The sequence below is a fragment of the Chelonoidis abingdonii genome, chromosome 6 (assembly GCF_003597395.2).
Source record: "Chelonoidis abingdonii isolate Lonesome George chromosome 6, CheloAbing_2.0, whole genome shotgun sequence".
NCBI lineage: Eukaryota > Metazoa > Chordata > Testudines > Testudinidae > Chelonoidis > Chelonoidis abingdonii.
Window position 1 is genome coordinate 108,591,988 of NC_133774.1, and position 13,044 is coordinate 108,605,031.

Here is a 13,044-nt window from a genome sequence, read left to right on the forward strand (position 1 = left end):
AGTGTCCGGTGTCTGAGTGAAACCTACACAAGTCTAGGAGTTCAGGTTTAAGGCTTTTCATTAAATCTGTAATATTGTGCCCAGAGCTATGTGCTGTATTGAATACCAGGCAATCTTCCCATATTCTTGCATAGACCCTATAGGCACAACTAAAGGAAACAGCAAGGAGGTATTTTTGAGGCACTGGGGTGATAAACGAAAACTTGAATTATATTTTAGCATATGCATGTTTTGTTTTTAAAAATTTTAATAGTAGTGCTTTTAAGATGAAAGAATCTGTCACGTAAATTATGTTGGGATGGATTTCGATTGAATCATTATGTTTCTTTCATTGCTGTTGTAAAAGTTCCTTGGAGACCATTAGAATCTCAATGGAAATGCAAGAAGCACTATGATAGGACCTCTATGAAAAAGATATATAAAAATGTATGACACTCCCATTATCCGTGGATCATCAACGTGGTAGAACATAACAGCTCCTTTGGAGCTGCTGATTTCAATGCATACTTAAAGAGTCTTTTAACCTGAGTGCTATAGGCTGAGTGCACTTTACGATCTTCACTGGAGGAGTTGTGCTATTTTGTATCAATCCATATATAAAGATCCTGTATTTCTGTTTTTCTTCAAGTCTGCTGGGTCTTTGATTTCTTTTATTTTCTTCCTCTCTTTTTCTTTTCATTCCTTGTTGGAGGTATTACTGTGAGAAAGCTAAGTCAGAGAAATAGGTTTTGCATTTCACTTTGAAATAATGTAGTAATATATTACATAGTTGTAAAAGCTATTTAGCAATACTTTGCATTGGCAGTTAGAATGAAATCATATTGTAGTTAACTTTTGAAATGTCTGACAGGATGTTGTACACTTGCATTTTTGTGTCTGTTTTGTAACTCAGATGGCTCAACAGTGAATACAGTGTTCAGCTGCTACAGAATCACATCAGGCCCCTTTCACTATCTCCCCTCCCCCCTTCAGTGTGCAAATAAAGAACTAACAAATGTCCTACTATGGTTTTGCCAAATCTGCACCATCACTTACAAACACACTGTTGGTTAAACACAAACTCTTCTTCCCCTTGCTACTTCTAAGTCCATTCCCTCAATTGACTGACTGTGTGCATCTCAAGAAGAGTTTCCAAATGCAGCTCTCTAGGTCATTTTCCAAATCTATAGTTACTCATTGTAACTGATAGGGACTCATTTAAAGCAAATACAATTAAAAAAAAAAAAAAGCACAGTTAAATTAGTTGTGTACTGGGCACTTCAGTGACCTGAGGTAGATAGCATCATGGAGTACATTAGCTTTGGATTAATTAAATAAATGTTAAAAAAAAAAAAAATCTTAAAACTGTCTTTTAAAAAAAGTGTTGTTTACTAAAGACGATAGTCTTAGGTTCATATATGGCTTCTATTACCATAGCATCTGAGCACTTCACAACCTTTGTTTCTTTTATTCTCACAACACTTCTCTGTTCTTGTTACTCCCGCTTTGCAGATGGGGAATTTAGACACTGAGTAGGGTTGCCAACTTCCTACTCACACAAAACTGAACACTTTTGCCCCACCTCCTATCCCGCCCCTCCTCCTCTGAGGCCCTGCCTCCTCTCACTCCATCCTCCCTTCCTCTGTCGCTCGCTCGCTCTCCCTACCCTCATTCATTTTCACCTGCCTACTCAGGAGGTTGGGGTGTGGGAGGGCTCTGGTTGAGGGTTCCGGTTGTGGGTGCAGGCTCCAGGGTGGGGCCAGAAATGAGGAACCCAGGGTGTGGGAGGGGGCTCCGGGCTGAGGCAGTGGATTAGAATGTGGGAGAGGGTGAGGGCTCTGGGGTGGGGCTAAGGATGAAGGATTTGGGGTGCATGAGGGGGTTCTGGGCTGAGGCTGAGGGGTTTGGAAGGCAGGAGGGGGATCAGGGGCAAGGGTTTGGAGTGTGGAGGATATGAGGGCTCCAGCTGGGGGTGCAGACTCTGGGATGGGGCTGGGGATGAGGGGTTTGGGGTATAGGAGGGTGCTCTGGGCTAAGGCAGCCGGTTGGGGTACGGGAGGAGATACTGGCTCTAGGTTAGAGTATGGGTTCCGGGGTGCGACCAGAAATGAAGAGTTCAGGGTGTGGGAGGAGGCTGTGGGATAGGGCAGGGGGTGCGGGGGTGAGAGTTCTAGCTGGGTGTGTAGGCCTTGGTATGGGGCTGGGGATGAGGGATTTGAGGTGTAGGAGGGGTTGGGTGGGAGGAGTGAGGGCTCCAGCTGAGGGTCGGGCTCTTGGGTGGGGCTGGGGATGAGGAGTTTGGGGTGCAGGAGGGGGATCAGGGGCAAGGGGTTGGGGTGCAGGCTCCAGGTGGTGCTTTCCCCAAGCAGCTCCAGGAAGTAGCGGCATGTCCCCTCTCTGACTCCTATGCTGAGGCGGAGCCAGGTGGCTCTGAGTGGTGCCCAGTCCACAGGCGTCACCCCCATAGCTCCCATTGGCTGCGATTCCTGGCCAATGGGAGCTGCACAACTGGTGCTTGGGGCGGGGAAGTATGCAGAGCCGCCTGGCTGCCCCTTCGCGTAGGAGCCAGAAGGGGGACATGCCACTGGTTCCGGGAGCCACACAGAGCCATGGCAAGTAAGGAGCCTGCCTTAGCCCCACTGTGCCACCGACCAGACTCCCAGGCCCCAAAATTAACATCCTGAATATCAGGCCATCATCTTTATCTTTCAGAAATGACACCTGGTTCACATTAAAATTTATAGTCATGTACCTGCATCTCTGAAGCCAGAATATGGCCTAAAGTATCAAGATTCCTGTGGAGCAAAAGAGAGGCCTAGTTAAGGCTGGGCTAAATATCTGGGCCTGATTACATACCTTAATAAAATAAAAGTACTTACCACTGTAAGGTTTTCTGATTTAGCTATTTTAAAAAGAGACATTTTTATGTTTGTGGAAAGTTTACATGAATTTTCAAATATTATGTCATTTTGCTGTTATAAGGCTTTAACATAGGAAATACAAAGTCAATTAAGTACAGTAATATCCTCAACACGATTGAAGCTATTTTTTAGTCACAGGAGAAGAAAAGAAACTCTTAAGCTGGCAAACATTTTTTTCAGCTCATCATTTTAAAATGGCTAAGTGGAACATTTTCAAAGGGGTGAGAGAAAAGTCATTCTTGGGCTGAAACATACTGTTTCAGCCTGATTTCAAATTCTACAGGAAACTTACAGAACTTGGGGGGGGGGGGGCGGGGGGCGGGCGGGAGGGGAGGGGTGGAACATAGGGAAAACATAATGGAAATTCTAGTCAGCTTTTAATAAAACAGCTCTAGCAGATGACATTATTTCAGATGGTGTGTGCACGTGTGCATGCGCATAGCAGTAACATGAAATGCAACAACTCTACAACAGATTGGTGTAAAAAAATTTTTAAAAAATAAGTGAAATAAGGCATTTGTTTATAAGGAAAAAAATCTCTTACAGTATAACAGGAATACCATTCCATTTTGTAATACCTTCATTCTCGTCACAGTACAATTAATTACGTTGTTCATTAATTAATGAACATATTAGAGAAAGACACCATTACTGACCAGGGGAGGCCTGATATATTACTGAGTCAATAAACTATTGAACACGAAACGGGACCTTTCAGTAGAATTTTTTTCCTTGTAACCCACAAACATGTATTATTCTGCATAATCAGCAGTTCTTTTGTGCCCTTATATTTCATATTACTAATGATTTTAATCAATGATACATACAGCAATGTTTTACAACCTAGCTAATGAGTAAAGGCAGTTGACTTTGGAAATAAGTCCCTGAAGTATCTGGATATTTTATACCACCAGGGCTTTTGAGAGTCAAAGGTAGTAAAAGAGCAGACTAGATGGGAGGGAGGAAGGACTCCTGCATCAGAAATCAAGCAAAGAAATACAGATTGAATGAGTCAGTAAACCACAAATGGCTTGAAGTTGCTGTGTCTGATGCAAATAAATAAATGAAATGTTTAAAATAGCTTGAACTCTTTTCATTGGCAGCAGACAAAGAGTTTAGCTTGCCCATGCTAATGTTTAATGTTGTTTTCCTTACAAATCTGATGCTTTCAGTACAGAGAAGAGCATTTCTGTTACTTACAGGTACTGCAGATTTTTAAGTGGAAGAGTCTAGGACAGGTTTGTAAGGCGGCAACATTCATAAAGCTCCCATGTATCTGCAGTCATAGATACCAAACTCCCTTCCCTTACTGAATCCCCAAGTAGTCATTGATTGCATTTAAATCAGTAGAGAGATCTTTTCCTGGAAGTACTGATAGTTGCAGTAGATTGTTAATCTGTGAATGATCAGGCTAAGCCCCCTCCGTCTCACAAACCTCCATGCAAATTACACCTAAATGCAAGCCATAAAATTTATTGGTAGCAGTTTGAAGAGTACAGATCATCTTTAGCACTGTTTAGAAAGACAAGTCTCACCACATTTATGCTGACTTTCTCTGGACGCCCCCCCCCCTCCCCCCCCCCAAGTAAACTTGCTTAGCTTTTTTAAGTACTTTAGTTTTAAGAATGAGTTTAGTTAGATGTATTCATTGTCCAGATTTTAAATCTCAATATTCAGTCTTTGTTTTTAGTAGATTTCCTTTTAAGAAAAAGTCGAAAACATTTGTGTCAAGTATCAAAGGGTAGCCGTGTTAATCTGGATCTGTAAAAAGCGACACAGAGTCCTGTGGCACCTTTTAGATTAACAGACGTATTGGACCACAAAAGCTCATGCTCCGATACGTCTGTTAGTCTGTAAGGTGCCACAGGACTCTTTGTCGCTTTTTACAGATCCAGATTGACACTTTTTGGAAAACATTTATATTTTAATAACTATATGGGGCTAAAAGGTAAAGGGCTGTGTGTGGCGATCGGAGAGAAATTATGGATGCAAAGGAAAGTTGCGCTGTATCTCATGAGCCAGTCCTACCTGTGCCTCTCTCATTTTACTGCTGCTTTGGGAACACGAGTTCCCAAACCAGTGGCTTCCTTCTGATACTTAACTGAATTAGATCTTGTGTGAATCCCAACAGGGAAACACGAAAACAATGCTTGGACGGTGTAGAAAAAAAGAGATCTTTGCTCTGCCATTGTGTATATTTTTATGTGTATTTTCACTCTTGATTATAACCAACATGATATAGTGCTATGTGAAGCACTATATCAGGCACTTGATTGAAAAAAAAATTGAGTTCTTGGTCTGTATTCTTTTAAAGAATTTAAGAATTTATTCAGCCTATGGAATAATAGAATACATTATTATTGAATGGACTTTTTTTATAATTGGTCAGGGATATTGATAGATGCATTTTAAGGAAAAATAAACCCTACATAAAAGAATTAACAGTGCTTTGCATTTTAGAATTTCTTTTCCTTTTCTTTTTTTTTTATGTTCAAAAACCCCAGCCACCATATGGGCAGATATTTAAAGAACAAAAAAAATTATCTGGTAAGATATTTATGTGCATTTCTTTCTTTTCCCAGGCCATCCGCTGTACACTGGTAAATTGCACATGTGAATGTTTCCAGCCAGGAAAGATTAACCTGAGAACCTGTGATCATTGTAAACATGGCTGGGTGGCACATGGTAAGAAATATCTGTTCTTTTATCCTCTCTGTTTTGTCCATCTCTCTCTGTCTCATTAGATATAGTGATAATAGCTATATCTGTCCATGCACACATGTGTGTGCTTTTTTAAAGCAGTCTCTACATTTGAGAAGAGAGGGTCAATTATGCCAGAAGTGGCTTCAAGTGTCAGTGGATGCAATGAGTTTGTAATCATTATGTGTACAGCCAATGCTCCATTGGTAATGAAAGAAGTGCCAGGTCTCAAGCAATTTTTTTACGTTCATATCTGGTGCAGCAAGCCCAGAGGTGCCGGGGCTCTGAACTGCCAAGCCTAGAGGTGCCGGTGCTCAGCCCTGGCACTAATTAAGCACTGTTTATAGCTCAGAGAACATATTCTAGTTTCCAAGCAGTAGTGCTATGCTCACAGGTCTTAGCAGGAAGGCAAGATGTTTATAGTATGGTTGCACTGTAGAGTTCACATTGCCCATATACAGTAGCCAAAGAGTCACTGAATTCCCATGGAAACTCAAACATACCACTGTCAGCTTTTTGGAGACAGGATGCCAGAATGAAGCTGGTATATCCTCCTTGGCTGAATGAAAGCCTTGATGGTAGTTCACCCTCATAATATGGCTTAGGGAAGATAAATTCAGCTGCTACGTTAAAGTGGGTAAAGGAGGGCTGGAGACGGAGTGGGCTTATGTATTTGACTTGCATCTAAATACATTTTATAAATATACACTAAATGCTTGGGGTTGGATTTTTTTTTAAGAAGTTAGTCACAAACCTACCACAAACCATGTGTATCTTGATCATGTCCAATATAGTTTCAGTAAACACAATTAGAAGACAAATAAGAAAGAGACATTTTCTTCTGAAATGATTTTACGAACATCAGGAGAAAAGAGAGAGAGATGGCTATCTTTGCAGAAGAAATTTACCTCTGAGTTTCCTTCATACAGTTCAGACTATTTAGACCCAAAGCAAGCATACTCGCCATTCTTACTTTTTCCAAGCATCCAGTGGGTTGTGTTGTATAAATTCTGTTTTATTTCAGTAAGATCTGAAGGAGAAGATCAGTACCTTCCTCCTAAAATGTCCTTGGTTTCTATGTATTTTGTGCATATTTGTGTAATGCATAAATGTGTGTGTGCTGAGAGTAAGCATGTCCGAATGCTTAACAAAACTGAAAAGCAAGCAGTTCTAGGGGGCTTTTAACATTGCCCATTCCTGGAAGGGAAAAGAGTATGTGTGACGTTCCCCTGTGGTGTTATCCTGATCAGTGATCTGCTAGATCACTCCAATATTTGACTCTGGGAGCCAGCCTTACCTGGCTCTGCTGTGAGAACCCCCACTCCTGGGCTGTTCATGCACAGCCTCTGGCATGTAAGCTGCTCTTGTATTGTGCAACTGAATGACACTAGCCAATATCTCTGGTCCCAGACATAGCCCTGGGAACCTCCATCTTGCAGTGTCCAGTTATGCCCGCTGGACTCTGCAAGCTTATATGAGTTCATCAATTTAACAAAGAAATAGATCTGTACCGGGCTTGTTATCCCAAGGGGAGTCTCTGACATGCTTCAAACCAAACACACTACTTCAGCAGAATAAACAAATAGATTTATTAACTACAAAAATAGATTTTTAAGTGATTATAAGTCAAAGCACAAGAAGTCTGATTTGGTCAAATAAAATAAAAGCAAAATGCATTCTAATCTGATCTTGACATTTTCAATGCCCTTACAAACTCAGACACTTCTCGCCACAGGCTGGCTGGTTGCCCTTCAGCCAGGCTCTCCCCTTTGATCAGCACTTTTCAGTTGCTTGGTGGTGGTGTCTGTAGATGGAGGTGGAAGAGAGAGGATGACCATGGCAAACATTTCTCCCTCTTATCATGTCCTTTCTTCCCTCTTGGCTTTGCCCCCGCCCCCTTTCAGAGTCAGATGAACATTACCTCATCACAGTCTCAAACTGACCAAAGGAAGAGGGGGACTCAAGAGTTCAACAGATCCTTTGTTGTTGCCTAGGCTAGTGTCCTTTGTTCCTGTGAGGCTGGATTGGGTTTGTCCCATACATGCCCTGATGAGGTGTGAACTGCCCTTCTGCTCTTTGGGAGTTTTTGCCATGAGGACACATTTTCAGCCTCATAACTATATACATGAAATTATAGCCTATAGCATGACTGTAACAATAATTACTATAACATCACTATAAGAACAATGCTCAATGCATCATGAGTTTTCCGAAGACACCCAACATGACAAACTTTGCATTGCATACCACACACTCATATTATAAGGATAAATATGAGGGTGCAGGGTGTTCCCTCGAGGTACAGAACGTCACAGTATGCAGGTACAGATCCATTCCTGTGTTGCTTGTAATGAATAGATAAAGCCCACTGCTAATACTGAAGGTAAAACAAACAAGTAAGTAGTTGGTTTGCAGATGAATTATGAACTGGATTCCTAATTGGGCACAGCTTCTTTCTGTTCCCCAAAATTTCAAGACAAGATATATGCTCTTGCAGTATAACCAGATCCATTCACATTCTTAGGGGCTTTCAGCCATCTCAGTGTCTTTGTAATTCAGGTAGACATCCGGCTTCGTGCAGGATCAGCACACAATGATCTGCTGTTCAGAGGGCAGGGAAGATGACTTATCTGGTTTATTTCCAATGGCCAGACAAATTACATCTCCACGGTGAATATTTGTAATCATATAGCCTTCTGCATGGACTTTCTTTTGGACTATAGTAGCCCAAGGTGGTTGTTTTTTGTGCTTTTAACCAGAACTCCACATAACAGTATGGCTTGATTTCTCTGGTTGGTAGTTTTCTGTGAAGTTGATGGGTTGAAAATTGGAATATTAGAAGATAGGCCACCCCAATACATATAACAGAAATGGCCCAGGTACTAAAGGTGATAGATGAATGCTGTAAGCACTGGGCACACCACTTGCTCCTATGCTGTAGTGCTTTCAAATAGAAAAGTTGAGTTCAGTTAGATATTAACAAAAGTGTATACTTTACAAATGCAGCCTGCAGAAAATCATTTAATTTTCTTTTAGCTCCTTTAAAGTAGATGCAGCCAGAGTATTTACATTTTATGGCAGTATAAAGCTAGTCAGATGTATATTGCATATGCACACTCAAAGCATAGGCTTATAAATTAGTTCCTGAAGACTGTGTGATGAGGCTGCTTGACTTGTTGACTTTAGCTGCTTTCCAAAATTTGAGAGGGGCATTCAAAAGGAGACTGATTAATTCATTGTACTGTTGCACCTGGATTTTAAAATTGATGAATCATCTTACTGTTCAATTCTTCCTTTAAGCCCAAAACACTGTACTTATATGTTCAGTGAATGCAAATGGTAGTTCCTACTGCATTAACTGGGGGGTTTTCTTCTGGTTTTCTTTAATGAATTTCCACTCATATCCTTGATAGATGAGGTAGTGTTTTATTAAATGGGATTATCAAACAATAGGTGTTTCCAGTAAGAAGTACCAAGCATATCCAAGCCTGATTACCCAAAATCATAATTAACTGAAGAGGTCAAAAATAGGCCTCAGTTGCCATTGTCAGCTGTTTTCCCTGACTCATCCACGCAGGCCTTGGCTACACTTGCAAGTTGCAGCGCTGGTGAGGGGGTTACAGCGCTGCAACTTACTCGGTGTCCACACTTACAAAGCTCAGCCAGCGCTGCAACTCCCTGTCTGCAGCGCTGGCTGTACTCCTGGTCTGCTACGGGTGTAGCGAATCCAGCGCTGGTGATTGGCAGCGCTGGGCTCAGGTTCATGCGACAAGGATTAACGGGGTAAGCGGGGTTCCAGGCGATCCACATGGAGCATTGGCGGACATCCCCCACTGTGATTCTTCCGGTCTGGGAAAAAAGTCCCTGCTTGAGCGTTCCTGAAGATGCCACTGTTCCGAAAGATGCGTGCATCATGTACCTTCCAGGCCACCTGTGTAAGAATGTCAGTGAAACGCCCACGGTGTCCACAAGCGCCTGAGAACTATAGAGAAAGTACCCCTTTGATTAACGTACTGGATGCCAGGTGGGGTTGGTGCCAGAATAGGAATATGCGTCCCATCTATTGCCCCTCCACAGTTTAGGGAAAACCCATTTGTGCAAAGCCATTCTCACAATGTCCTGCACATTCCCCAGGGTCACGGTTTCTTCTTAGGCAGGATGCGATTAATGGCCCTGCAAACTTGCATCACCACTTATTCCAAACGGTGCGACTTTTTCCCACTCCAAACTGCGTTTGCGAGCCGATCGGTAGCTGTCTGGAGTTGCCAGCTTCAGGACTGCAAATAGCCACCGCTTCTCACTGGACAGGGCAGCTCTCAGTCTGTGTCCTTGCGCTGCAGGTCTGGGGCGAGCTCAGCACACCAGTCCCGGAAGGGCTTTTCTCATCGAAGTTCTGCAGCACTGCTCGTCATCCCAGACTTGCATGACAATGTGATCCCACCAGTGAGTGCTTGTTTCCGACGCCAAAGGCGGCGTTTCCACGGTTGTGAGCACATGCTGTTACTGCCCACAAAAGCAATTTTAGTGTCAGGTGCGGTCAGCCGAATCTATTTTCATTCATCTGAGCTCTCCTCATCTTGTCACTTTGGGCGTAAGGGAATAGCTCAACTGCCAGACGTGATGTGCTGGCAACATTCATGCAGGGAAAGTCCTCAGCAGCTCGGCCCATTTCGTACTTGGGGGGTGGGGGTTGGGTGGGGGGGTGGTGGGGGGGGGGGGGGTGGGGGTGTGGGGGAGGGGGGGGGGTGGGGGGGGGGAGGGCGGGGGGGGGGGAATCACGCGGCAGACTCACAATGGCACCAAAGGCTGAAAGGGAAGCGATGCACCACGGGTGGTTGGAACAGGAAGCGGAATGACCAGCACCCTTCCGGTCCCCCTTCCCCACCCACAGCGCCAAATGGGCGAGGTCTCTGTGGGATAGCTGCCCACAATGCATCACTCACAACAGCGCTGCAAAATGCCGCAAGTGTGGACACACTGCAGCGCTGGTCGCTGTCAGTGTGGACACACTGCAGCGCTGGCCCTACACAGCTGTACAACCACAGCTGTAACTACCAGCGCTGCAAAAATGTAAGAGTTAATGCATGCTAATTGTCCATTTGAAATGTTGGAATTCTGGGGCCAAGAAGGAAAGGGCACACAGCCATAGCGGTATTATTTCACACAGCAACTGCTGGCCTGTTTCTTTTTCCTGTTTCCATTGTCTTTCTCATGTTTTTCTTTCCTCACCTAAAACAAGCTGTGCGCTTCTTGAAAGGAAAAGTTTCCTACAAGTTTAATTATTTTTATTCAGAAGTGCGAAAGAAGGATGTCAATATAAGAGAAGAAATCTGGTTCTTTTGTGGCAAGATAAATGTTTCTGTTGGCAAAAGTTCAGTTTATCGAGTTTTGACCTTGCAACCTTTCACTATAGTGGTACTCCTACCATCAGCATTTTTAAGGTTCAAGCCAAAAACTTCATAGAGTATAGCCCCCTTCTCTATACTTAAGCCATGCTTAAGAGAGAATTGGTTTTTATCTTGTGTGACTTGCTGGGGTTTTTTAAGGGGATGTAGGGAACTAGACTGTTTTAATTCCCTTCCAGCTGAAACTTGGCATTTGTATTGTCAGTTTGGATGGAGATTTATTTTCTAAAACAAAAAAATAAATCGTTTAAATTGAATAAGCCATTTCCTAGGCCTAAAGCAGTAAAACAGACAAGGGTTAAAAAAAATCTTAAATCATTTTATATGACCCATAAGATACAAAAATAAATAAATAAAATATTAACAGTGAAATCGTGTGCGCACTTTGATTTAGTGTAGCCCAGGGCCATTTGGTATTTTTTTAAAGAAAAAATCAGATACTTTTGAGTAGACACTATAGCTGCTTCTCCTAATATTTTGGTTGTGTGACAAGTAACAGACACTAATAAAATAGCCTTAAAACTATACCAGATTAGGTACAAAAATCCACTTGTTCAACCTTAACCATGATGATAATGATAATGGTATTTTACATGCATTTCTTCTCCCCCCGCCCTCATAAATAAATAAAATAAATCTTATTTTAGACCAGTGAGAGAGGAGAATTATTCTAGGCAGTAATAAAATCCCAGTGATTACATCGACTCAGCATTTTGTACACTTGATCTGTCATTGATAAAAGAATATGAACTGTCATGCCACCAGATTTGAGATATACCTGTCTCATAGAACTGGAAGGGACCCCGAAAGGTCATTGAGTCCAGCCCCCTGCCTTCACTAGCAGGGACCAAGTACTGATTTTTGCCCCAGATCCCTAAGTGGCCCCCTCAAGGATTGAACTCACAACCCTGGGTTTAGCAGGCCAATGCTCAAACCACCACAGTTGTGGTGTCTAGTCCAACTGAATTACTGACCTAATACAGTATCAGTGGAAGTACAGTGTTACCCTCTTGAAATGATTTTTTATTTTTTCACAGAACAATTTCACAAAAAGAAGAAACATGTTTTGCATATCTCAATGTGCTGAAACTAGTCAGGACTTTCATTCTGTTTCACTACAAATGGCGTTCCACTGTATCAGAGTTCACTATTGTCGGTTTTACTGTATGTTTATTAAACCTTTGAATTCACTGTCACACTGGCTGAAAAATGGTCATATAATCAAAAATAGTTTCCTGTGTTACCCATAAATTGGTCACCAATCTAAACTCAGTTAGATGTCAGATACAGACCTGTTCTTGATATATTGTGCAACTATTAATATCCTTGAGCTAGTTGAATTTCACACTATCTTTGGAACCGAGCTGTTGAGGGCAATTAAGTATCCTGTGAATTTTTTTTTTTGTTTGTTTCCTTGTGCAAAAGTGGACTTTTTCTCAGATCAATAAATTGGCCCTTAGCTCTCTAATAAACTGTGCCAGGTCTTTTTCTTGGTGTATGCTGAGCAGGGCAGCTTGGGTCAGGGCCTTTTATTCTAGACGCTCTGCTCTGGGGTCTCTCTGAGATATACCTGTCCTCTGAACTTCACATGACCTGCTCTCTAAGCTGGGCGCTGGCCAGGCCTTTTCTCTAGATAATCTGAGCTCAAATTCCTTGGTGGATTTAATGAAACAGAAATTGACTGGAGTTTTGCAGCACATCGTGCATAGCCATTATTCCTTTTGGTTGAAAAGGTGCCATCCAGCGAGTATTAATACCCAGTCTCACTATGTGGGTTACACTTTAATCTTGCTGGAGAAATAGTTTTCCACTGTCAAGTTTTTGTATTATGCACACACTAACTTGCTGTAAATGAGACCAATAATCAAAACACTGACCCCCACCAAGCAACAGAGAGTGCTCTCTCGTAAATTCACATGCATGACATGACTATGACTTCTTGTTCATTCCGAATTGCTGAGCAGCCATTTCTATATGGTAATTTGTAAAGTTGTCAGGTAATGGAATAGTGGGGGAGAGAGGGAGAGAGAGAGAGAAAG

The 13,044-nt window shown here is 42.4% G+C and overlaps 1 protein-coding gene across 1 annotated transcript in view; it reads left to right on the plus strand.

Annotated features, from left to right (window-relative positions):
* The window catches only part of BNC2 (basonuclin zinc finger protein 2), a 308,867-nt gene that overhangs the window by 159,435 nt on the left and 136,388 nt on the right, over window positions 1–13,044 (plus strand). The window contains exon 2 of the mRNA XM_032801784.2: window positions 5,483–5,585. Within this exon, the coding sequence (XP_032657675.1) occupies window positions 5,483–5,585 (103 nt within the window). The remainder of the gene's footprint in view (window positions 1–5,482; window positions 5,586–13,044) is intronic.